The 25,703-nt window shown below is 49.2% G+C and overlaps 2 protein-coding genes and 1 long non-coding RNA gene across 12 annotated transcripts in view; 2 read left to right on the forward strand and 1 right to left on the reverse strand.

Annotated features, from left to right (window-relative positions):
- SCUBE3 (signal peptide, CUB domain and EGF like domain containing 3) overlaps positions 1-9,673 on the forward strand; it is a 34,053-nt gene extending 24,380 nt beyond the window's left edge. For 2 of the 4 annotated variants that reach the window (XM_047734801.1, XM_047734802.1), the window contains 15 exons: positions 703-825; positions 1,295-1,411; positions 1,865-1,990; positions 2,282-2,398; positions 2,518-2,622; positions 2,910-3,026; positions 3,340-3,498; positions 3,732-3,947; positions 4,329-4,490; positions 4,696-4,863; positions 5,385-5,546; positions 5,963-6,160; positions 6,633-6,785; positions 6,910-6,989; positions 8,653-9,673. In XM_047734801.1, the coding sequence (XP_047590757.1) occupies positions 703-825; positions 1,295-1,411; positions 1,865-1,990; positions 2,282-2,398; positions 2,518-2,622; positions 2,910-3,026; positions 3,340-3,498; positions 3,732-3,947; positions 4,329-4,490; positions 4,696-4,863; positions 5,385-5,546; positions 5,963-6,160; positions 6,633-6,785; positions 6,910-6,989; positions 8,653-8,802 (2,153 nt within the window). In that variant the 3' untranslated portion in view covers positions 8,803-9,673. The remainder of the gene's footprint in view (positions 1-702; positions 826-1,294; positions 1,412-1,864; positions 1,991-2,281; positions 2,399-2,517; positions 2,623-2,909; positions 3,027-3,339; positions 3,499-3,731; positions 3,948-4,328; positions 4,491-4,695; positions 4,864-5,384; positions 5,547-5,962; positions 6,161-6,632; positions 6,786-6,909; positions 6,990-8,652) is intronic. The other 2 variants (XM_047734803.1, XM_047734804.1) reach the window with 2 other exon arrangements.
- Positions 1-17,039, reverse strand: part of LOC125103040 (uncharacterized) — a 51,368-nt gene extending 34,329 nt beyond the window's left edge. For both annotated transcript variants that reach the window (XR_007128266.1, XR_007128265.1), the window contains exon 1: positions 16,663-17,039. This is a non-coding gene — a long non-coding RNA (uncharacterized LOC125103040). The remainder of the gene's footprint in view (positions 1-16,662) is intronic.
- Positions 17,040-17,132: 93 nt separating this feature from the next.
- Positions 17,133-25,703, forward strand: part of ZNF76 (zinc finger protein 76) — a 31,758-nt gene continuing 23,187 nt past the window's right edge. For 4 of the 6 annotated variants that reach the window (XM_047733558.1, XM_047733561.1, XM_047733562.1 and 1 more), the window contains exon 1: positions 17,133-17,456. The gene's annotated coding sequence lies outside the window, so the exon portion shown is untranslated. The remainder of the gene's footprint in view (positions 17,457-25,703) is intronic. The other 2 variants (XM_047733559.1, XM_047733560.1) reach the window with 2 other exon arrangements.

Below are 25,703 nucleotides of genomic sequence, written 5' to 3' on the forward strand. Positions count from 1 at the left end.
AGTAGGGGTGAGTAGCCTGGGTCCTGTCTGCCACCAGCTTGGGGAACTTGACCTCAGGAAGGAAGCTGCTCACGGGGCCTCCCTTCCCTTCCTAGTGCTGAAAGCTGCCTCAGGCCTGAGCCTCTCCAGACCTCTCCCAATCCAGCCCCTGGCCTGGCCCCTACCCCTCCCCCAGCAGCTACCCAGCCTCACTGGCTCTCCTGGAGGTCCCGTGCCTGACTCTCTCCTAGCTCCTCCTCTCTGAGGGGCTGCCCCTTTGAATCTCCACCTCTCTGTGCCAGCCCCCACACCATCACCTAGGGCTCTCAGGTCAGAAAGGGTAGGGGACATCAAGGGATAAACCTTATCCACCAGCCTTTTGGCGAAGGGCCGTCATCGCAGAATGAAGGGCAGAAACTAGCCCCCTGATTCAAATGCCTACCTACTTCCTACTCCAGGCAATTTCCTGTGGGCCTGACTTTGCTTCCCATCTGCCCCTTTCTAACAGGGTTGTCTCAGGAAAGGTGTTCCTAATGACCACAGATCCCATGAACAGGGAAGAAACAGAGACTAGAGAGTGAGAGAGGAGTCAGAATGGCAGGCCCAGGGCTCTGCTTGATTTTCTCTGTCTCTGTGAGTGAGGGAGGGAGGTCATCTCCTTATTTGTTGTCCCCAGGATTTGGTATCACCTTTGGTTCTCTCTACTTTGTCCTGCTTCCCCAGACATAGACGAGTGCCGCTTGAACAATGGGGGCTGTGACCACATTTGCCGCAACACAGTGGGCAGCTTTGAATGCAGCTGCAAGAAGGGCTATAAGCTTCTCATCAATGAGAGGAACTGCCAGGGTGAGCAGATATGCGCCAAGGGGAAAGCCTTGGGAGAGGTTTCTACGGGTAGGAGAGCTTCAAGGAGGCCAGAGTGCCAGAGTCTGAGAAAGTCAGTGGATACAGTGGAGAGTTTCCATAAGCAGTGTCATGCTGAAATTAGCAAATGTACCCCTTCCTCTTGACAGACCAGCTCTGCCTTGCTCTTGGCAAGGAGGAGGAATGGATTTCTCCCTAATTCAAATCCTTGGCAGGATCTGACCTGCCTAACCACATATGGCGGCCCTGATCCATGGGCACCAGATCTCACAGTTCCTGACTCTGAGTGGAGGGGGGACAGGGGATGGGTTGGCACTGCTAAATCTCTGATCCTAGGGCTGGGCCATGAGGGAGGGTCAAGGCCCCTCAAGTGGGTCCTCCACCTGACCAAAGGGTCCCAAGGTCAAGTACCCCAAGACAGATTCAGTGGCTTGCATCCCTGTTCTTCCAGATATAGACGAGTGTTCTTTTGATCGAACCTGTGACCACATATGCGTCAACACACCGGGAAGTTTCCAGTGCCTCTGCCATCATGGCTACCTGCTATATGGTGTCACCCACTGTGGGGGTAAGCCAACAAATTCAGACCCTCCACCACCGGGGCCCCTCTCACCTCCATACCCTTTTGCTAAACAAGTTCCTGAGTTGGTGTGTGGCTCTGGGCAGTTCCCAGGGGCATGTGCCATGTCTCTGTCCATTGTATGACCTGGGAGAAATTAAGACACAACTAGGAGACAATATCAAGGACCAACATTCTGCCTCCATAATTTCTATCTCCTACCCGTTGCTACTTCTTGACTCCCATCCTCAACTTCCAAATTCCAGCTCCAGTGGTATGAAGGAGTGGAAGGCTTTAAAAAGCTTGTCAGCTGGGCCCCTTCCCAGTCAGTCGTTCTTTGGGGGCAGAGATAAGGGAGCGAGGTCCTGCCTGGAACTCTAAGCAGAGGTCCTCACTCACTGCCCGCTCTGTGGCTCCTGCTCCACCCTGCCATTGTTGGTGTCTCCCTACTCCTTCCCCCAGATGTGGATGAGTGCAGCGTCAACCGCGGAGGTTGCCGCTTCGGCTGCATCAACACTCCTGGCAGCTACCAGTGTACCTGTCCCAGTGGCCAGGGCCGGCTGCACTGGAACGGCAAAGATTGCACAGGTGGGCAACACCCTCTGCTGGCCAGAGCTGGCACTGCACTCTGGCGAGGTTGGAAACTGGGGTCTTGGAAGTGGGGTCCTTCCACCCTGAAGAAGCTGTGAGGCGGTAGGAGAGGAGAATGTAGTCATTTGAGTTAGAGACATGAAGTTTCTGGTAAAGAATCCCCTCATCGGTCTCTGTTTACAGTCACAGTTCTGCAGGTAGCTAATTCTCTTCCTCCAAATTCGCAAATCGTGGAGGAGGGTGGGAGAGGAAGGCCCTCTCCTCCTCAGGTCTCTCTCCCCTTCCTAGAGCCGGTAAAATGTCAAAGCAGTTCTGGTGCTTCGAAAGCCATGCTCAGCTGCAACCGGTCTGGCAAGAAGGACACCTGTGCCCTGACCTGCCCCTCCCGGGCCCGGTTTTTGCCAGGTACATGAGGCTGGCAGGGAGGAAAGTGCAGGGAGTTCTTCTGCTTCCCTTGCATTACTCCAACCAGTAGGTGTTGGGGGTGGGGGCAGGTCAGAGCTGTGACAGCCCCCTTCTCTCAGAGTCTGAGAATGGCTTCACGGTGAGCTGTGGCACCCCCAGCCCAAGGGCCACTCCAGCCCGAGCTGGCCCCACCGGGAACAGCACAAACTCCAACCACTGCCATGGTGAGCACCAGCCCAGAGGCCTTGTTCCCACCTTACTCTCTTACTTAGTAACCCATTTCTCTTCATTAATCCTCCTGGTCTTATTTTTTCTTGGGTCCCCTCCCTTGCTCTGTCATTCTTCAGCCCTTCTGCCTCACTCCCTCTGCCCCTAACATCTGATTCCCCAGCTTTCATAATCCTTCTCCAGCCAAGCCCCTGGCTTATTGCCCAGCTTCTCGATACCCTCCACAGCAGTTCCCACCCCCACGGGGTCCCCAGGCTGTGCTGAGCTTCTACCATCCCTCTAGAGGCTGCAGTGCTGTCGGTTAAACAGCGGGCCTCCTTCAAGATCAAGGACGCCAAGTGCCGTCTGCATCTGCGAAACAAAGGCAAAATGGAGGAGGCCAGCAGGATCCTGGGGCAAGGTCTGGACTGGGGCTCCCACCCCAACGGGTTGTCTGGCCACCATATCCTTCCCACCCCTCAGCTCCTCTGCTTAGCGAGATAAAAAACCGACTGGTGTCCTGAACTCTGGACAGAGCAGGGGAAGAGGCTTTGTAGGCATAGGGCCCAAGGAAGTCCTGGGATATCTCCATTCAAATAATTGGTATCCTACATTAAAAGCAAACTGAAATAGTTGCAGAGGTCTGGTGAGGTCTGTCTGGGTTGGGGTGGAACAGTGAGAGCTGGGAGCAAGTACTTTTTCTGCTCCTGGGGTTGACAAGTCCTCTTCCCCAGGTGGTGCCCCCTGCTCTGACTGCCAGGTCACCTTCATCCACCTCAAGTGTGACTCCTCTCGGAAGGGCAAGGGCCGGAGGGCCCGGACCCCTCCAGGCAAGGAAGTCACTCGGCTCACCCTGGAACTGGAGGCAGAGGTCAGAGCCGAAGAAACCACAGGTGGGACTGGGGGCACTGCTGGGAGGAGGGTAGAAGGCAAGGGGTCAGAGGTGGGGAAACCATGGGTCTCAGCAGCGAAAGGAAGGGACAGTGCCTATACCAAGGGCAGACCCCGCCTAACACCAAGCCCAGGAGCCAGTTTCTTACCATGCCCCTCCTAGCTTTGCTCCCTGCACTCCTGCTCACAGCCATTTTCTCTGCCTTCCCTGACCCACACCATCATCTACCACCAGCTGCCTGTGGACTCCCCTGCCTCCGACAGCGAATGGAACGGCGGCTGAAAGGGTCCCTGAAGATGCTTAGGAAGTCCATCAACCAGGACCGCTTCCTGCTGCGCCTGGCAGGCCTTGATTACGAACTGGCGCACAAGCCAGGCTCAGGAACTGGGGAGCGAGCAGAGCTGGTGGAGGCCTGTAGGCCTGGGCAGCACCGCACCGGGGCTAAGTGTGGTAAGGGAGCTTGCTGGGGAAAAGGGAAGCAGGGGAGTGGGGAAGGCCCAACTTGGGCCTGCCTCAGAGCAAGACACTTTAAGGCCTCAGTTGTACCTCAGATTGTGAGGCAGCCAAAACCCTCCCGCCTATCATCCTCCTCGCCCTGGTCCCAGGCTGAAATCTAGGGGGTATCAGGTCTAGAGGGGTCACCAACCCTCCTGTATGTGGCTTTGGCCCCTGATCTTCCCAAGCAGGATTCTGTCTCTTCCCAGACAAAGAGCCAAGCTCCTTGAATTGGCGGGGGGGGGGGCGGGGAGCGGGGAGCAGGAGGGGGAATCCCAGGCCTGGGTGGTGGGAAATGGGGGGGGTGGGTGGCTAGCGCGGCCGACTCTCCCTCAGTCAGCTGCCCGCAGGGAACGTATTACCACGGCCAGACGGAGCAGTGTGTGCCATGCCCAGCGGGCACCTTCCAGGAGAGAGAAGGGCAGCTCTCCTGCGACCTTTGCCCTGGGAGTGATGCCCACGGGCCTCTCGGAGCCACCAACGCCACCACGTGTGCAGGTGCCAGGGGAACAAACAATACAGAGCGGGGTAGGGTGGGCACTGGGACGCCCACGGGCATGGGATCTCCTAAGGGCAGGCCCAGGCTCCAGACCACTCTCCTCGTCAGCGTCCTGTTTGTATGCCTCTGTCCCCTGAGACTGGGTAATCCTATGGGGATGACCAGAACCATCCCCATCAGAGCTGGGCCCTTGATTCATCGCAGGTCAGTGCTTGCCTGGCCAATACTCCGTAGACGGGTTCAAGCCCTGCCAGCCATGTCCACGCGGCACCTACCAACCTGAAGCAGGACGGACCTTGTGCTTCCCATGTGGTGGGGGCCTCACCACCAAGCATGAGGGGGCCATCTCCTTCCAAGACTGTGACACCAAAGGTGAATGGGCTAGTCACTTGGACACTCCCCAACTTGAACTGCTTCCAAAAAACTCTCCAAGTCCTCAGAGTCAACCTAAGTGTGTTGCCCCACCTTCTTCCCCAGCCTGGGAAGGGCCCAGCTACTCCATCAGCCATACCATCCTGCTCAGAGGACGCATCCTGACCCTCACTGGTCCCAAGTCTAGGAATTAGGGAATAAAAAACAATCCCATTTACTCCTCTGCTTTGGAGAACTGGTAGCACATTCCCCTCGATACTACAAATGAGTTTCTGTGCGTTTGGCACGATGTTCAGTGCCTGAAAGAAAAGGACTGGCACAGTAGCTGACTAGTCTGTCAAGTCTCTTTTTCCCTAGGCTTAAATTCTGGCATGACTAGAAAAGGCTAGGACCCTGGAAGGGACTTTGGTGTCTTCAGTCTCCTGCTTCTCCACAATGAATGCGTCCTGCTCATCCCATGTCCCTGAATTCCCACTTGCCTGCCATCTTAACTCCTGTCTTTCCTTCCCCCTTGCCTGCAGTTCAGTGCTCCCCCGGTCACTACTACAACACCAGCATCCATCGCTGTATCCGCTGTGCCATGGGCTCCTATCAACCCGACTTCCGTCAGAACTTCTGCACCCGCTGTCCAGGAAACACAAGCACTGACTTTGACGGCTCCACCAGTGTGGCCCAGTGCAAGAGTACGTGGCAGGCCAGACGATGGAAAAGGGGGTAGAGAGGCCTGGGAACGATGGCCATGGGAAGAGGTTGGGAGTGGGATAAGTAAACCCATAGGGAGAAAGGCTAGGGAGTGGGTGGGCAGGAAAGTCCCACGCTCCATCTCTCCCAACCCACTCCATCCCAATACCAGTCGCTGGGCTGGGCCCTGTGGCACCCTCTCCCTGGACACAGGTAATGGGGAGACAAAGAGGTGAAGTGAGATGAGAAAGTTCTAAGAGTGGGGAAAGGAAGGTGGACCCAGAACTTGGAGAAGAAACGATGAACCAGGAAGGCAACTGCCTACACATGTCTGATTTTCACTTCAAAACGTTTCAACATCCCTAACCATTTCTCCACTGACTTCCCTTCTCTTTCTTACACCCGGGTTTGGATACAGATCGCCAGTGTGGTGGGGAGCTGGGTGAGTTCACTGGCTATATCGAGTCCCCCAACTACCCAGGCAACTACCCAGCTGGCGTGGAGTGCATCTGGAACATCAACCCCCCACCCAAGCGCAAGATCCTTATCGTGGTACCCGAGATCTTCCTGCCATCTGAGGATGAGTGTGGGGACGTCCTCGTCATGAGAAAGAACTGTGGGTGGCTGCAGAGCTGGGCCAGGGAAGGGCAGTTCAAATCTGGTTGGGAGGGAGAGAGAGAGAGAGAAGATGGGGACAGGAAGAATTGGGGCAGTGAGAAGGGAGGCCCTGGGAGGAGAGAGGCTAACAACGGAAAGCTCTATGTTTGGGGGAGAGCAGAAGTAAGAAAGCCATCATTGGGATTAGAACTCCAATAGTGTTACGCGTGTCACTTTCCTGTTCTAGCATTTTTGCTGTTCCATTCATTTAAATGTCAAATTTTTTACACTCTGTGAGTGCCTGGACATCAAGGAGGAGTTGTGGAACAAGCAGAGGGCAGTGGGAGACGATCTGTGTGTGTTGGGGTGGGGAAGGTACATGCACGGGGGAGAGCCTCTGTCAGCATGACTCCTTGCCCCCACCACCCTCCTGCACGAGGGCTTGGGTAACCTGCCCAGCTATTCTCCTGACCTGCTGCTTGCCTTCCCAGCCTCACCATCCTCCATTACCACCTATGAGACCTGCCAGACCTACGAGCGGCCCATTGCCTTCACAGCCCGGTCCAGGAAGCTCTGGATCAACTTTAAGACAAGCGAGGCCAACAGTGCTCGTGGCTTCCAGATCCCCTATGTTACCTATGATGGTGAGCAAGGGCAGGAATGCCAGGGAGGTGGGTGAGAAAGGCGAGGCTCATGAGTCTTAGGAGGGAGCAGGGGGAGCACGAAGAGTTTCTACCTGTAAACTATTCCCCGTGGTTGATTTCGCAGAGGACTATGAGCAGCTAGTAGAAGACATTGTTCGAGACGGCCGGCTCTATGCATCTGAAAACCACCAGGAGATTTTAAAGGCAAGTGAATGTGCACAGAAATAAGAAGAGCCAGCCTTTAATGAGCATGTAGCAATGTGCAGGCAGTGGGCTGAGGGCTTACAGGAGTATTCTCACTTGATATACATAAGAGCTCTATGAAATAGGTACTTTCATCATTCCCACTTTACCCGTAAGAAAACTGAGGCACAGGGTTACAGAGCTTGCCCAGTGCGTCCAAGCCCATCTGACTGCAGGGTCCCTCACACTACCTCTCACTGCGGGGGAAGAGGTAGGGAAGAGGAGGAGATGAAATGTCCCTGACCGCTTGTACCAAAAAATAGGGAGGAAGTGAGGTATAAAAAGATGCTTCTGCATTAGGTCCCTCCCTTCCCTGCCTCCCTCCTCAGTTTCCACAGAAAAGGAGCAGATCTAGCACAGCGTTCCTCAGAGTTAATTCAGCTAAAACCTGTTTTAAAGGAAAAGAAATGTTACCTACGTTAAAGAATGAACTAGACTCCCCTGGGTCTGTGGATCCCAGTTTGAGAAAGCCTTACTTGGCAAGCTACAATCCTAGCCACAGTATTATCCTTCATAAATTACCAATGCAAGGACAAATTTTACCTTTATGATTACTAAAGTCATTTTTGCATTATTGTCAAAGTAAGAGACACAATGACAAAAATCTCCTAGAACTTGCAGACTACAAAGAAAATCATTTCAGCAGTGCTTTCTGAACATGTTTTAAAACATCTGAACCCTTATTTCAGATGTGCTGTGGAACTCCAATGCATAAAGTAGTGGGGATCAGGGGCTGGAGGCCCTGCCTCTTATTTTAAAAATCTGCTGATGCCATAGGATGCGTACTAGCCTAGAAGCCAGAAGACCTGAGTCTTTGTGCACAGTGCCTGGCACCTGGTAGGCTCTCCACACACCATGTTGCTGTTTAAGACAGAATGGTTAGGAAAGGCCTCTGAGAAGAGACCTGAGTGAAGTAAAGGGCTACCCATTAGAAAATCAGGAAAGGAGCATTTCAAGCCAAGAAGCATGGGGTGGTGTGGCATATTTGAGAACCCTGAGATGGCCAGGGGAACTCAGCAGAGTAAGAAAGTCAAGGGGGACTGGAGGACAGAGAACAGGGTACAGATCATGTTCAGCCTGTGGGCCATGCAAGAGACTGGGCTTTACTGAGTGAAAAAAGAAACCAGAGAAGTGTTTTGAATAGAAAAAGGACATGATCTAATTAAAAACTGAAACAGTCACTCTGGCTGCAGTGGGGGAGAAAAGTCTGTAGAGGGACGAGGACAGGCGGATGTAGGGAAGCAGGGTAGGAGGCTACTGCAAGTTGTCCAAGTGACAGATGGTGGTGGCCTGGACAGGGTGGTAGCTGTGGAGGCTGTGGGAAATGGTCAGACCCCAGATATATTTCGAAGGTAGAATCAACAGGATTTGCTGTGGTTGTGGGCGGGAGAGAGGAGTCAAGGATGACTCCAAGGACTGGGGTGTGAGCAATGGAAGGATGGAGCTGCCAATGACGGAGTTGTAGGATTCTAAAAGAAGAACAGATGGTGGGGATGGAAATCCAGAGTTCACCTCTGGGCATGCCTATTCAACATCAAGAGGGGCTGCTTCTGAATTGAGGCTGGTGTCCCTCTTTGCCACCCCCAATGCTGAGGCTGACATTGCCGCCTGCCATCCTCTGCAGGATAAGAAGCTCATCAAGGCCTTCTTTGAGGTGCTGGCCCACCCCCAGAACTACTTCAAGTACACAGAGAAGCACAAGGAGATGCTGCCAAAATCCTTCATCAAGCTACTCCGCTCCAAAGTTTCCAGTTTCCTGAGGCCCTACAAATAGTGCCCCTAAGCCCAAGACCCAGGTTTTAAAGCCCCCAGACTCCTTAGCCCTCAGAGCCGGCAGCCCCCACCCCCAGATGAGGAACTCTCTCCTCTCTTTCTTTTTGGAGGAAAAAAAAATCACTATAGACCAAGCACTCTTCCTTTCTGTCTCTCCAGCTTCCTTTCCTGTCTCTCTCTGCCTCTGTCTTTCTCCCTCTCTCTCTTTACTGTGGTCCCTTTTCCTACACGCTCCCTGGAAAAGCCATTAAGTGCTGGCTCTATTGCCCCTGAGGGGTGAAAGAACAGTGTCCCCTTCCCCTTCCCAGCCACACTGACCATTTCACCAGCTCACATCTATGGCCTCATCAGCCTGGAGGGGTGCTAGAGGCCCATGAAGGAAGTGGGTCTAGTGGGGAACGGGGCAGGGGGAAAAAGGGCTTCTGCCCTTCTTATAGGGTTGTGCCTTGCTAGTCAGGAGCCAAAATGTCCCCTGGCTGTGCCCCCCAGGGTGATTTTAACAACCCAGGGTCTGCCAAAGAAGTCTCTGACTTACAGGCCTAATGCCAGCACTGGTCCTCTGGGGTACGTGGTTCGAGCCCTAGACTGTCCACACAGCTGGCTTTCTTGTCAATACAGCTTCTTTCCTTCTTCCCCCACATGTCTGCTTGGGGTCCAATTCATGAGGGCTTACAAAAGGCCCATACCACTGGGTTAGTGGACACCAGTTGAATGAGGAAAAGCAGCAGGCATTACCATGTTGAATGTGCTGCTGTCACTCCCCAACAGAAAGACTATAGCTCTGCAGGACAGACACCAGGTTTTAAAGCATCACACACAAAAAAAGGAAAAAAGAAAAAAAAGAAAAAAAAAAAGGAAGAAAGAAAGAAAAAGAAAAAAAAAAAAAGGAAGAAAAAAGAAAGAAAGAAAACCTATCATCTAAAGGACTAGACTCCAGAACAATTAGAAACCAGCCTCAAACACCAATCCCTTTTCTTACTTGTCCTGGCCCAGCCATCTCCTCACCCCTACCTGAGCGCTCCCTGGGGGAGCCCTACTCCCCTTGCTAAGTGTTGTCCTTAAAGAAACATGGCTGCTGACCAGAAGCCAGCCTGGGCCTTGTCCCTGAGTTGTCTTTCCCTTGTAGCCCCAGATGGCTTGTGGACTCCACCAAAGAGGACCCTGCTCTGCTGCCAGCCCAGAGCCACCTACCTCTGGCCCCAGGCTGTGGGCAGCAAGAGGAATGTGTGCACACTTGGCGACCCTTCTGCCTACCCTGTCCACATCTAATAAGTGCAATCATTTTGAGTCTTCCTATGTTGTCTAGAGGGAGGGTTTTTGTTTTCTGGTTTTGTTTTTTTTTGTTTTTGGTTTTTTCCTCTATTAGAACAAACCTATTTATAGCTGCCCAAGAGAAAAGAGTGTATGTTTGAAGTGGAAGGAAAAAGGCTTTGGATCTCATGAACCTTGAGTGCTGGAGCATCTGATCTGTCTCTGCTCCCCCACCAGTGGCCATCCAGACTTCTGGAGCCTTCAGATGGGGGAACCCAAACCTTAGTTCAGAGGCACCTGATGTGTAGGAGAGTAATTCTGGGGACTTGATGGAGCAGGAAGGAGAGGGACCTGTGTTTGCTAATCCAATCCTGCCATCCCTATGCCTCTCTATGGATTCAACATGGACCTCATGATTGTAGAGGCCGATGGAATTGGTCAGTGATTCTCCACACCCAAATAGGGAAAGCCTCCATCTTTTCCCTGCCTTCATCCTGTTTTCCCCTGGTGCACACAAGGAAGAGGATCAGGACAAACCCTCTGGGAATGAGCTGACTCAGGGGCCTGAGGTCACAAACAAGGCTAAAGGAACCAAGAATAAGACAGTTATCAAAGCATGAAGTTTGCCTGACCTTGGCCACTCTGCTTACCCTTACCTATTTGCCATCCCCTCTGGGAGTTGACTTCAAGCTTAGCTTCCTCCACTACTGCTTTTCAAAAGGAAGAATCAAGTCCATGCCCAAGACCACATCTTGCACACATTCTACCCTCATTCCACTACTGCCTATAAATGTATTTTCCATTTGCTCCTTTTACTTCCCCCAAAGCTGTAGTTTTATTCAACCGAAGGCTACCAATTAACTTCTAGGTTTCATTTCTAAGTGACTGTTCCAGGTTACTGCTCCCCCAAGAGAGCTGACACTAAATAAAGAAGCTTGCACCATCTCCTCACTCCCTAATCATTAGCATTCACCCACCAAAGATAGCCTTAGGCAGTAGGCAGCCAAAGTCAAAGCTAACTCCCCCACTGCCTTTAGCCAACACCCCAGCCCTTGGCAGTAGAGTATCTGGCTTTGTCTCTGAGTCAAAGAGGGCCCTGCTATAAAGATACAAAATGGCTGCTTCCATACAAGAAAATGGTCATTTAATAGAAGTAGCCACACTTCCCAGAAAAATGCCTGAAAACTGCTTTAATCCACTCTGATCATCCTAATTCTCCACCAACTTTCTGATTCTCTCCCTACCATTGCATCTCTCTTAGAAAGCTAAGCAGAGTACTTCCCAATTTATGCCTTCAGGGTCTGGCTTCTCCTTGCTCTCCTCCTTTCCCATCACCCCATAAACATATTTCCTCCAATAACTTATTCCATGGTTTCTGGAAACTGCAAATGATTTCCACAGATGGAAAGTGTAGACCACTAGGCTTCTTAACTGATGTTAAGACAGATCTTGGTGAGCAGGTAAAGAACTGCTAATGTCCACCAAGTTTAGTTTAGGTCATCCAAGCTGGGGGTTAACAATCCAGACAAAGCTACTGCTGAACCTATGGAGGAAGCCAGTCCTGGGACATCAAACCAGGGGTTAAGTGGACTGAATGAGGAGTCAATACTCAGGGACTCTCTAGGCCTTTACAGGCCAGACAGAAAAAAGGTTTTTACCAGTGTAAGGAAGTAAGTAGACGGAGTAAATGGAAATGCTTCATGAACCAGTCCCGAGGTGTCTCTGCAGGATGGGGGTGTTCACAGGGCCACAGTACTGTGAGGCTTCATTTATCTTGGTACAAAACCTGCCCTGATCTGAGTCTGGGAATGGGAAGCCATTTCTGTAAAGACTGTGAGCACCAAGTGATGCACATCAGAAAGGCACTTAAACCCTCAGCAACATGGCAATCCAGTTTTACTTCTCTGCCTCCTTCTTTCTGTATTATTAGGCCAGGTCCATTCCCTCAGGTGAACACTCAGTCAGAACTGACCAGAGCCTGGACTTGAGCTGCCCTACCCCAGGTCTATAAATTCCCAAGGGCAGACACTGAGCTGTGACTGCTCTGACTTCCTGAGGACTGGGTTAGTTTGAGGTAATGGAGGCTCAGATGTGTTGCTCCAAGGTCAGGAATACAGCTCTCGTCTCCAGCCCTAAGGAAGTTTTTTGTATCTGAGAAGTGTTCTCCAGAGGCATGTTTGAGGGGACTCTGTAGTGGATTGGTAGGTCATATCTCAAAATGTCAGAAAACATTATAGAGCATTCAAACTTCTGTTATTTGCTGCTTAATCTCAATGTAACAGGCTCAAACTAGGGGGAGGGAGACAAAACAAATGACCATAAGCAGAAAATAATGTTAACCTGCTTGGCTTCTTTCTAAAGCACAAAAGTGGAAGCAAACAACACAAGGCTATCTTTAAATCGACCTCTCTCAAAGATAGCACACCCTGTCCTTGGGCCATTATTTTGACTAGGAACCCTTTAAGAAAATATATGATTAGAGAGAATAGAACCTCCAGTTCTGTTATCAGCTTATCTAGACAACATTGTAGCAGTTTGGATAAACTGAAAAATCTATTCTTCTGTGTGAGTTAACTGAAGTTTCAGAGAATAATCATTACCATGTGGGAGGCTTTTTTTTAATGCAGAAAAAGAATCTCAAAATGTTGTATTTATATCTGCCTTCCACTGCTGCCAATATAGTGTCTCCTACACAATCAACAATAAACAGTAAATGATGCAGTTCATAGAGTATTTTGCACTTGGGGAAAAAAAAAACTATCTGAACCTGTAAAAAGAAATGTTTGGATTTTGTATTGTCTTTTTTTATTATTATTATTAAAATACTAAATGAAACTCCCTGGCCTGGCATCTATTCCTCTGTCTCAATAGTTTATTCTAGAGCTGGAAAAAACTTTGAGAAAACAAAGTGTCTTCTGGCTTCCAGATAGGACTTACAACTTTTTCATTTATCCATCTTATTTGTAATGATTTTGGAATTTGAAAAGGCTTGTCTCTCTATTTTTAAGATTTTATTTATTTATTTGTCAGAGAGAGAGAGAGAGAGAGCAAGTGAGCGCACAAGCAGGCGAGTGACAGGCAGAGGCAGAGAGAGAAGCAGGCTCCCCACTGAGCAAGGATCCCGATTCGGGACTTGATCCCAGGACTCTGGGATCATGACCCGAGCAGAAGGCAGTGGCTCAACGGACTGAGCCACCCAGGTGTCCCTGTCTATTTTTAAAGGCAGTATCAAGAATTATCCCCTAAGGGGGATCTAGGGAGTAAAGGGAGTTTAGGGTATCATTTTTCCTCACTAGAGAACAGTTCCCAAATCTAGCCAGGTCACAGACTCCCTAATTAAGATGTCCCACTCTAGGAAAATACCAGCACTTTTTGTGCAGTACACTCTTAGCCACCCAAAAGAATTCTGAAACATCATTTAGCCACTATGACTATTACTACCACAGGGCAGAGGAACGCAATCTCCAGTCTGTTACAAATGTACAGTCCCGGGGCACCTGGGTGGCTCAGTGGGTTAAAGCCTCTGCCTTCGGCTCAGGTCATGATCTCAAGGTCCTGGGATCGAGCCCCGCATCGGGCTCTCTGCTCAGTGGAGAGCCTGCTTCCTCCTCTCTCTCTCTCTCTCTCTCTCTGCCGGCCTCTGCCTACATGTGATCTCTGTCTGTCAAATAAATAAATAAAATCTTTAAAAAAAACAAAAAACAAAAAAAATGTACAGTCCCAATTCCTAGGCTCAGAGATGACAGATAAAATTTGTTTCAATTATGTAATTCCCTGACATGAAATTTTATCAGATTTAATATCCATATGATATAGCAATTTAAGAGAAACAAGGCAAAATCTACCTGATCAAAAAATAAGTTGGGTTGGCCTACTAGAATCCTAAACTTCCCTATTAGCATCTATAAAGGATAGGTGCATTCATTTCTCAATTACTGAGCTTCTGTTATATGCCCTGCATCGTGCATCAGGCTATCACAGCTTGATAACAATAGCCATACCCAAGACCCATACTCCTCAGTAAGATTCTGATAACAACTGATCATTCCACATACATTTGCCAATAGGAGAGAAAATCCAGTCTACCTGGTGACTATGAGTATAAATTCACACTGGCATTCCATTTTATATATTAACTTCCTGTAAGTTTGATTTAGTGTGACAAAACATGAATACTTCTGTGAATGGACAAAATCACATTTCTAGAACTGCAAAGCCAAGGACTGATATAGGTCTATGACTACACCAGCTTGGGGCCATTCTCTCCGACTTATCTCTTAACCCTCTTTTATTCCAAAACACCAAGTCTTCCACCTTCTTCCTCGGACATCTGTGATGATGTCCCTGATTAATGTATAATCAGGGCCAGTACAGCTGAGTCACAGGGCACATGAAGACTTTATAAGGAATTCTTCCCAAGGGTATGTGCAGACCTTCCAAGAGGTAGTAGGCAAGGAAATCAATCTGAGGAGCATTTTAAGGAAATAAGTTTCCAGATCCTCAACTTCTATTAGAAATCTTCCCCCAAACGAATCCGTTTGAGAACTAGCCACCATACTTACCCACACTCCATTCCACCTCCCATTTCAGAATAGTCCTTGTCCTAATTTACAAAAGAAAGTTATATCCCTCCCCTACACTGAATCTTCATCCATGATCCAGGATATAAAAACCTGGGGAGTAGGAAGTAGGGGTTGTTTTTTCCATTCATACAAAAATATTCCTATTACAATCAGTCCTCTTATTTCATCTTATAAAATGTTTACTATTTTCTTGTTAGTGGCTCAATCCATTATTTCCTAGCAAGTATACTTTTTTCTTTTTTAAGATTTTATTTATTTGACACACCCAGAGAAAGAAATCATAAGGAGGCAGAGAGGCAGGCAGAGAGAGAGGGGGAAGCAGGCTCCCCACTGAGCAGAGAGCCCGATGCGGAACTTGATCCCAGGACCTTGAGATCATGACCTGAGCCGAAGGCAGAGGCTTAACCCGCTGAGCCACTCAGGCGCTCCTATACTTTCCTTTCTTATTAAATATGTAAGAAAAAGCTTGTCATGAAACCTAAAAAAATTAATTGGGAGTCATTTCTGATTTTTAAACGCTTTTAAAATGATTTTTAAATCATTTTCTTTCTTCTTTAATTGTCCCCCAAAGCCAAACATCAGAATTCAACACAAGCATATATCCATATTTGCCAAGGGGATAACATGACTTCTATCCTACTTCTCACTTATTAACTAATGATTTAGCGTCTGCCTTCATTCAGATCAGATTATGATCCCAGGATCCTGGGATAGAGCCCCACATTGAGCTCCCTGCTCAGTGGGGAGTTGGCTTGTCCCCCTCCCTCTGCCCCTCCCTTCACTTGTGCGCTCTATCTCTCTAAAGTAAATAAATAAATAAAATTTTCAAAAAAAAGACCACTGGCCTATATGATGGTATATTGTCAAGGTGGGGCTCAAAGGCAGAACACAAGCTGCTAGAAATGACCTTCAGTCCTCCAAAATATGCTCCTCACCAGTTCTAAGTACATGAAATTACACACCATCAAAATCTTACTACTTCCAAGTCACACAATGATTTCCCAGAGTTTTTGTTCATTGTGTAATAGGAGAAGTGATTAGCCAATCAGATTAGGATCTGCATGGAATGTGAGAAAGGACAAATGTATTTTTTATTATGGAAAAAGGTGGTGGGGAGACAAATTAGGACAACTTGAGTTCTATTCCATACTCCTATTTCTAACCAGGAGTTTATGCTACAGGACACGCTATTTATTCTCTCCACAGGCATGTGAAATAACTCATCAGACTTCCACCAGAAAGGAACAGAAGGGGCACCACAGTGGCCAGGCTGTTTATTTCTATACCAGGAGGTAGAGAAAGGCTCACTTATTAACCATAAGCATGGGCCATCAATTGTCACTCACTACCCACTGAAGCAGAGAACCTGAAGAGAACTCTGACCCCAGTCGCACCTCTGGAAAGGTTGTGTCAAAACAAATAAGATAGGCAAGAGGGGATGCCTCAACTTGAAAATCGAGCTTTCTGGTTAAGCTCTCCTGACAGGGGAGGTAGGAGGCTGTCAGTGCCCTCAATGGCATTGTTAGCTACCATAGGTCCCAAACCTTGTACTTTGCAAATGTTTCTATTTTATCAGAATACTTCCTTTGAAAATTCTTTTTTTTTTTTTAATTAAAATTTTTGGGGTGAGGGGAGGGAGGATAAAAAAAAATTGAAAAGGACAGAGAGGGAAAAGTTTCTCACCTCATTCCTCCAGGCACCCAATTCCTCTCCTAAGAAGCAACCGTCGCCAGTTTCTTATCTAATTCCTCAGTTATTTTTAACGTTTTACCAAAAGTTCACTCCCTTGGATTTCTGCAAATTCCCCAATCGTAGCCCCTCCCTCCTGGGAGGGGGGAAAAGGCAAAAGGGCTTGGTCTTGTTCACCCTAGGCGAGTCTAGGTTGGGGAGTAGCTGGTTTTAAGCCTGCTGGTGGGGCTGACGGGGGAATGAGAGAGCCCACGAGGGCCGTCAGGGCACCCTCCCTAGAGAGGCAAGTCCCTCACGGCTCCTTAGTGACGTCCTTTTCCAGAAGGAGCTAGTAATACCTGCAATTGCTTCCTTCAGAGGGATGGCTCGAAGATCGTAGGCAGTCCCGGGGGTGGGGGGGGCTGCGCACAGTAAAGCTCTCCCGGGCGGTTAGGAGCAGGAGGAAGCCCCGGGCTCTGAAACCCAAGGAGAAGGTCCGCAGCCCCAGTGCGGGCTGTGGAACCCGCGGGAACGGCTTCCCTCACAACCTAACTCTCCTGTCCTTCCCGGTTCCTGAAGCGCCTTTCTCGCCCGCAGGCAGCCGATAGTACAGTGCGGAGCCCTCGGGGCCTCGGGCTCCTCCCGGCCGCCGCCGCCTTAGGCCTCAGGTGGACCGAATCCCTCGGAGGGACAGGTGGCAGCTCCTCATTGCCATAGCGACGACCCGGCTCGCCAACCGCGCCCAGGCCCCTGACCAGGGCGTCGTGACGTCATCACGCCCTCCCTGGGCGCTCGGCCTTCGCGGGCCGTACGTCACCCGCCCGGGGGGGCGGGGCGGGGCTCCGAGGGGCACGGTTCAGGGCTCGGCCGCCAGGGCTCCGGGGGCCCGGGAACCTGGATAAGTAGGACTGCTGCCGCGGCGACTGGGGGTGCGGGGTGGAGCGTGCCCTGTATTTTCTATACGGGTTCCGGGGCCCGGTAGAGGCGCGCCGCGAGGAGAGGAAAGTGCGGCGGCCCTGGAACCTGGATATCGCGCGAGGCAAGCTGCGCGCGGGCGGGCGGGCTATGGCGCAGGCGGGTTGCGGGGCCGGCGCTGGTGGCGGGGCCCGGTGCATGGCGGTCTGTCGGCGGAGTCGCCCTCGGGGGCTGTCAGGTTGGTGGCTGCGGGAAGAGTGGGTCCACCGTGCCCAGGTGGGAGGCCGGGCGGGCGCAGGGCCCCGGGAAGGTCCGGAGCCCGGCGTGCCCACCCTTCTCCGGCCCTAGCCCAGCGTCCGGGCGGCTAGACGGCGACCTGACCCCTCCCCCACCCGGGGCCCCGGCCCCTTCCCTGCCCCTTCTTTCCGCCCCGGGACTCCTCCCCCATGACTTCTAAACCCCACCCCGGCTCCCAAACCCCACGCCCGCCTCCACCTCTGTGACCTTACACCCCACCCACTGACCCTAAGACCTCTACAGGTAATCCTCAATTCTTATTCATTGACTGCCAACCCAGGAATTTCCCCATCTCTGCCCAGGGACCCACCTACCCAGTTACTCCCTCAGCTCTAGTCCAGTGACTCAAGACCCGAGACCCCCGCTCTCCTCCTAGGTGACCCCCCCCCCCAACCTTCCCAATGACCCCACTGGTCTGGTAACTCCCACTGTTCTATCCTGTGTTCGCCCACAAACTTGGCGACTCCCTTCAAACCTTTCCTGGTAACTCTTTAAGCCCTACTCCAATAGTTTACCACCCAGTCATCTACAAAACCCTCAATATCTAATAATCCCTTCTTTGCCCTGTAACCTCATGATCTTCATTTCATGCTCCCTCCTTCATCCTAAAATCACCCTCACTGACATCCCTCTCCGCACCCTCAGCTCCTCAGTGTCAATCAGCACATGACTTAGAAGTCCCCTAGCACCACGCTGGTGCCCAGGAAGATATAGGATGAATATGAAGTAGTGGCAGTAGTTGGAGGCATCAAAGAGTTCTGGATTGAGTGTGTGATTCCAGACTCAAGTCCCAGCTCTGCCACCATGGTGCTTTGGAAACCTGGGACAGGTCCCTTCCTCACCGGGCCTCAGCTTGTCATCTGTGTTGTGTGTGATAAGGCTGGGTTAAGCGATCTCAGAGTTTCCTTCCAACTGTGAAATTCTGCAGTTCTCAGTCAAGATAATTGTTGTTTACAATCATTTTTATACCCTTGCTAGAAGTTTAGTCACCTCACCTCAGGGTCCACTTGCTTTATGAACCATATTCCCTCACTCCCATGACCCCCTACATCCTTAATAGCCTGTACCTTTTTCCCTTGACCAGGCCCTATCAGTTAACAGGATAGCAGAGCGCTTCAGCTAGGGGCATTGATGTGATAAGAGACCTGGTTCTGGTCTCACTCTGGCTCTTCAGCTGTGGCACCGCAGGCATACCATTTAGGCCTGTCTGAACCCTCAGCCTCCACCTCTGCTAAAGGAGGGTAATAATCTTGCCTGAGATGGTGCATTTGGCACCATGCCTGGCCCATGGGAACCCTTAAATACAAACTGAGGAACTTCTATGGGTCTTACTCTGTCCTGGGTACTAGGGATTCACAGACAAGACAGGGCCCATGCATTACATTGCTTTTCTACCCCTGAGCTCTTGGAATACCCATCCTCTTATCTTTGCTGCGGCCTCCTCCTCTGATGATTTATCTCCTCCCTCTTTAATTATAATTGGCTGAGTACTTACTGTGTGCCACGCTTTATACGTATAAATTAAATTTACCTTTCAACAACTCCAGGAGATGGTTATTACTATATCTGTCACCATTTTGCCTTTCTGTAGGTTTGGTTTGGCTTCAAATAAATAAAGAACCTGAAACAGATATGTAGCAGAGCGAGTATTTGAGCCCACAGTCTTCAAAACCCACTTGCTCTAAACCTGCAGAGTTTTCCAGGTCACCCTGAGCCCCTTGTTCCTTATTTTCTAATGATTCCTAAGCACAACATCAGCTCATTCCATGATGCCCAGGGTTTCTGTTACCCTTTGCCCCATGGCTTAGTGAATTCCTCAACCCAATGTTCATGACTTTCCACCCCACGTGCCCTGAGACCCCCTCACCTTAATACCTCTCTTCATTTTTTGTCCACATATCCTCTCACAGCCTTCACCTCATGATCTCACTTACCCTAAGGGGGCTGCTACCTCACTGGCACTTTACCCCAAACCCACTTATCCTGCTAAGTCCCTTCCCTGCCAGGAGTTCAGATACACTAAACCCTCTGGCCCAGTAGTCTTTCCTCATATGATTTCCTATTTTCAGCCTCTTCTCAGTGATCTAGCTGCCTCCCTTCTAAGCCAAGTTCTGTTACCTAGCACCTTCATCTAATTAGCCCTTTATCTAGTGACTTCCTTCCCCCAGCTTCAATGAAATGAGCCCTTTCCATCCCACTGTGAACCCATCTTTCATACCTGTACACCCTCCCATTCTAAGATCCCTCCTCTTCATGTTCTGCACAGTATCCTAAAGGATCCTGCCTCCCATATTCCCAGATCTTGTGGCATCCTCCTCCTTGTCATCAGTGAGCACCTTTTCAAACCAGAATTATCTTCCCCCTTTTTCCTCTCCCTGCATCCCTGCCCCTTCTCTTAGTGCCCTTTCCAGCCCTTCCTCTTACTTTTCTCCTGGCCATCCTCACCTCACCAATTTTGGTAACATCGATTATGATGCAAATAAATGCCCCTCTCATCCCAACTCTGTCCTTTTTCCCTCTCTTCTGTGCACGTAAGTACAGGGCTCCAATGAATGACCCTACCACTCACTTCTCCTACCTTTATACACAGCACTGTTGGGCCAAACCTCATTGGCCTCTATGGTTTGTCCAAGGAACTACACTCTTCTCTGGGAACTTCTGACCATAGATCACCAAGATCACCATCCTTTAGGTAGCAAGGAGAGAGATCTTGGAAATCCTTCTGAATTGATCTAGCCTGGTCTCCTTGACACACTCCCAGGATTCTCTTCATTTCTGAAGCTGCTTGGTGTATATGCCCTCAAGGTCGAATGCTTTGGGTGTTAGCTTTTGCCAGCGTTGAATTAGCCCCATTGTTTTCCAGACTCTGGGAGGACTTTCCATTCCCTCCCACCGGAACACTGGATGGTGAATAGCAAAATGTGAGATTAAAGATCTGCATCCCAAAGTCTATTCTGTGGGTCACCAAATTCCCAGATGTCCAGTAATATTTTTGTTGGCTGTATAGCAATAATTAATAGCAGAGGACAGATCTCAGAGTAAGGAAGAGGTAAGCCCTGGTAGCTACAAATTGATTTTTGAAAGATGATTTTGCCTTGGGCTTGCTTAATCTGACTTAGGGCACAGAGCATATTCTGCCATGGATTTTAGTTATTTGTGTACTTCCCACCCATTCTCCAGCCCCACAGCAATCTCCTTGAGAAGAGAAGCTGGGGTTTCTTTATCTTCTGGCATCTTAATCTGGTCCCTTATATTATGAGGCAGACCATAAATACTGAGTTGAATGAACTCACTCAGAAATTCTGTATCAGGTACAAACAAAAACAGTTCACATCTGAGTTCTTTTTGTAGCCACAACAACCCCCTATCCCCAGAATGCTGCAGACGAGTAATGGGCAAGTCCTTTGATTTAAACAGTCTGGAATTTAGACCTTCCTTTTTCAGTCATTGGTCGGCTGGGGGAATGGGCGTGAGTGCTCGTTTTCACTGTATGTCTGGTAAGACTAGAGGGATTGGTTGCCCTAGTTGCTAGGACACAATGGTAACAAGGCCAGGGTCTGTTATATACAGACCAGTTCTCAAGAAAATAGCCAGGTGAGATATTTACTGGGGGTTGCAAAGACGAGCAGGGACTAGGGGAAATCAGATTGGCAAAATGTTGGCAGTTGTCGAAGTTGGGTAATAGCTTCATGGGACGCATTGCACTATTCTTTCTAGTTTTGCATGTGTTTGAAATCCATAATAGAAGTTTAAAAAAAAAAAAAGGTAGATGAACAAGTGCAAACTTAGCAATGTTCCTTGGAAAACACCTCAACACAAATGTTACTGAGTCAGTACTATTATCTAGGTTAAGTAGTATATTTAGTCTAACCTATCCCTGACCTCTTGTGTTGGTGAGATAGCAGGATGCTAAATACAAAAATTAGCACCCAGCAGAATTTTGTTCCAGTGACCCAGAAATTAGAACATGGTGGCAGCAAGCACCCATTGCCCAGAACCTGAGAAGGTAAGGCCATGTGGAGGGTGGAAGGTGAAGGAGAGACCAGAGCTCAGGTAGGGTCTACCCCTTCTGGCCTAAGGCCTTCACATTACTGGGAGATCTTAAAGTGGTGAGTGTTCATTCGTTCCCTCATTCATTCATTCCTTCCACAAATGTTTGTTGGCTATCTACTAGTACCCGGAGATAGAGCAGTGAATTAGACAAAGTTCCAGGACTTAAGGAGCTCACCATGGGGGTGAGACATACACTAAACAAGTAAACAAGTAAAATCTGTGTTGGGAAAATTAAGCAGAGAAGGGAGAGAGTACCAGGAGTCAGGGTGTTAAATTTTAAATAGGCTGGTTAAGGAAGTTCTCATTGAAAAGGTAACATTGAAGTAGAAAACCTGTAAGAAGTTAAGCGGTGAGTCAAGCATATATCTGGGGGAAATATATTCCAGTTAGAGGGAACAGCAAGTGCAAAGGCCCCAGAGGAGGAGTCTGCCTCATATATTCTATATTTGAGGAACACGAAGATGCCAGCCAGTCTGGCTGCAGTAGAGTAAGACAGGGGAAACAGAGCAAGAGATGCAGGGGTGGGAGTGGGTTGGTGGCAGGTCATGTCAGGAGTTTATTGTGCAGCATGAGAGGAGCAATTGGAGGGCTCTAAATAAGTAAGTGACATGATCTGACATTCAGGATCATTTTGGCTGCTTTGGTGAGAATAACCTGTAGAAGGCAAGAGTAGAAGGAGGGAAGCTGCTTAGGAGGCTATTGTAAGAGTCCAGGCAAGGGTTGCTGATGGCTTGGACCCAAAGTTAAAGCAGTGGAAGACTGAGAAGTGGTTGGATTCTGGTTCTATTTTGAAAGAGTTGCCAGCAGAATCTGCTGATGGATTGGATATGGCATGTGAAAAATAGAGAAGTTGAGACTGGTTCCTTCATTTTTGGCCTGAGCGACTGAAGGATGGAGTTACCATTTACTGAAAGGGGGGGCCTGGAGGAGGGGCAGGGTGTGAGAAGGGATGGATAAGGAGTTCACTTGCAAATGGGTCAAGTTTCAGGTGTTTGGGGACACAGAGATGTTGCATAAGCAGCAGGAGAGACAAGTCTATGAGACACGCGTAAATTTCTGCTCACCTGAGAGCTGAAAGAACGCTATTCCTGCGCAAGAGACAGGGCAGTAGAGTGGAAGAACACTGGCAGTTCAGATGAGAGGCCTGGCTGTGCCACCAGCCAGCTGGGTGATCGTTTGGAACTCCGTCCCACAGCTCTGGCCTCCAGATCTTCATCTTTAAAAGGACTGCGTTGGACTGGAAACAGCCCTTTTCTCAGCCCACACCCATTGTGAGAGGCAATGGAGTAGTGCTCAGAGTCAACAAGATAATGTATCTGTGTATCTGAGAGCATTTTGAAAACTGCTGAGCCCTACACCAGGTAGCAGTGTTGGTGTTAAGATTCCTTCCTTCACTGAAGTAACACGCAGTGAGTGCTGGACACCGAGGGTGCAGACAGAGAAGATGCATCCAGCCCTCGTGGAACACCACAGGCTAGCTTCTCAGTGCAGCTTTGCTGCGGAGTGCTAAGGAAACAGGCCAGAGTCTGGTGGTCTAGTGTGACATTGGCGAGGGAAAGCCTGTGCTTGACCTGGGTCTGGGAGAAAAGTGAACGTGGATGTCAGAGATGAGGCAAGATGATATCCCAAGTGAGGAAAAGTGGTCCTCCTAGCTGGGGCTAGGAGGAAGAGCCAGGGTGGTGGGACTCTGTTTTTTCCTTCCTTCGTTCTTTCACTCAGCATTTACTCCTCTGCTAGGATCTTCAGGAGCTCCTCATTCTGTAGTAGATGGTTTCAAATCTGGCCTCAGGCGTTGCCATTAGAGCTCATCACAGTTAAGTAGAGCTGATTGAGGATTTAGATTTGAGCTAAAGAGCTCTGTGGGCTATGTGATCTAATGGTATTATTCATTTAGTGTCTGGGGACACATTCTTTGTTAGGTGCTGATTACACCAAAACGCATGCTCTCCCGCAATGCAATGTAAGTTGTAAGCAGTCTAACAGAATGTAGGAGTGTGTTATTCCCCCCCCCCCCCCCCACCGAGCAGAATCCGATTTAAGGACTCTTAATACTAAATACTGCATTTAAGTATTAATGCTTAATACTTAAATACAGTATTTAAGTCACATACTGTGTCAGAGTGACTCCCTCACTGCATCTGGAAACAGTCACTGTGCCGCTGTGCCATGTTTATCCTTGTGTCATTTAGATCTCAGTGTTTGTATTGTAAGGAGGGTCTCTGACCATCTCAACAAGAGTACAGGATACAGCCCATCTTTGTTGACAGGTCACCCACAAAATTTGTTTAGAGTGGATATGTAATCATCATCTTACATTTAATGGAATGGGGAAATTTTGTCCTGGTGAGTGAAACAAAATCATTGAAGTGAAATCCAAGTTTAGCTAAAGCCGTTGTGTTTAACCAGCGGCCTTAAGCTATTGACAAAACCTCAGCTGCCTCTTGCCCTGGCAGCTCCCAGTCAAGGTCGAGAAATGGGTGTGGACGTGAGGGTTTCACGGATCCTTTGCAGTTACCCCTGTTTTGCTGGTACGAAGCACACATCCTCTTGAGGCTCCTCACTTAGAGCTCAGAATCAAAAAGATCTGGTTTGTTGGATGTGATATTCAAAGCTCACAGCACAGTAGACTGGCCACAGCTGGAAGTCTGAGCACTTCTGGTCACCCCAAGCTTGCCCTCAATAAATGGTTCATCTCTGAGAAGCCCAGATACAACTTGCTAGCTTTGTACCGTTTCTCACTGCATTTATTGATGTCCCCACTGCCGTGGGATAGTTGGTGAAGCATGATACCCATGCAGTTACTATAAGAACCAAGGGAATGGGGACTCCGTGAGTTTGTAGAACTGACCTGAGGCTTAGATGTGGAGGGTGTCCCTGAGATCAGAGTTCTCTCTGTCTGAGAATATCATCCTCTCAACCTAGGAAGTCCTGTCTGAGGCCGCAGAAACAGGGAGGGAGAAAGGCAGCCTCTGCTTGGCCATCACTTAGCCGGACCTCCCCCTCCACCCTTGTGACTTAGAGCCAGCAAGTTCTCAGGTCCCAGCAGGTTTGCTGTTGCCTCCTGCTCAGCTTGATCACCTTTCCATATTGTCCACGAATTGTCAAGCTCAGTTTTCAGATGTGGTTTTGCTATAAAACTATAATCTCAAATCCATGCTATCAGCATTGGACTAGCCATGCCTCATGAATGGAGAATCAGATATTGTTATAGCCAACAAAAGGAGTGCAAGGCATGCTCTCAGACTTTCCTCTTTTATTCATGTATTTGTATTTGTTTCTTTAACATAGATGTAACATTCCCGAGGCCCGAGTTCAGTGAAAAGTCAGCCTTGCATTGCTATTCCCCCGTCACTCAGTTACCCTGCTGCGGGCAACCCTAGACAGTCATTTCTCCACTGTCTTGCCACAGACTTCCTACAGAAGGCACTGTTTTATACCTTCCTATTATTTTCTGTAATATGTTTTAGAGATCTTTGCATGTCAATATGTGAGGACCTTCCTCATTTACCTATGTTTGCATTATATAGAAGTTCCATACCGACAGACCCTTAGGCTGCTTTTAATGTTTTTGCTATTACTACATACAGGGGTGCCATGACTCACCTTAGACCCGTGCCATTTTCCACATATGTATGTCTTCCTGCAGACTAGACATGAAATTGCTATATCAGATGGTAGGTATATTTATGCTTTTGATCCATACTGCTAAATTGCCCTCATTAGAGCTCATACCACTCTATACTCCCCCAGCAATGGAAGACTCTGTATATCCCCCACAGTCTCATAGACATTGCTCTGAGTTAAAAAGAAACAGATCACCAGGGTGCCTGGGTCGCTCAGTCGGTTAAGCATCTGCCTTTGGCTCAGGTCATGATCCCAGGGTTCTGGGATCGAGCCCTGCATTGGGCTCCCTGCTCAGAGGGAAGCCTGCCTCTTTTTCTCCCTCTCCCTCTGCTGCTCTCCTGCTTGTGCTCTCTTGCTTTCTGTCAAATAAATAAATAAAATCTTAAAAAATATATACAGATCACCTACAGATCGGCATAGCATACTGAATGGTGTTCCACTTTGACATTTTATTCCACAAGATATGTAAAGCCAAACACAGTCCAGTTTGAAGAATACCGTGTGTGAAAAG

Source organism: Lutra lutra, chromosome 6 (assembly GCF_902655055.1).
Source record: "Lutra lutra chromosome 6, mLutLut1.2, whole genome shotgun sequence".
Classification (NCBI taxonomy): Eukaryota; Metazoa; Chordata; class Mammalia; order Carnivora; family Mustelidae; genus Lutra; species Lutra lutra.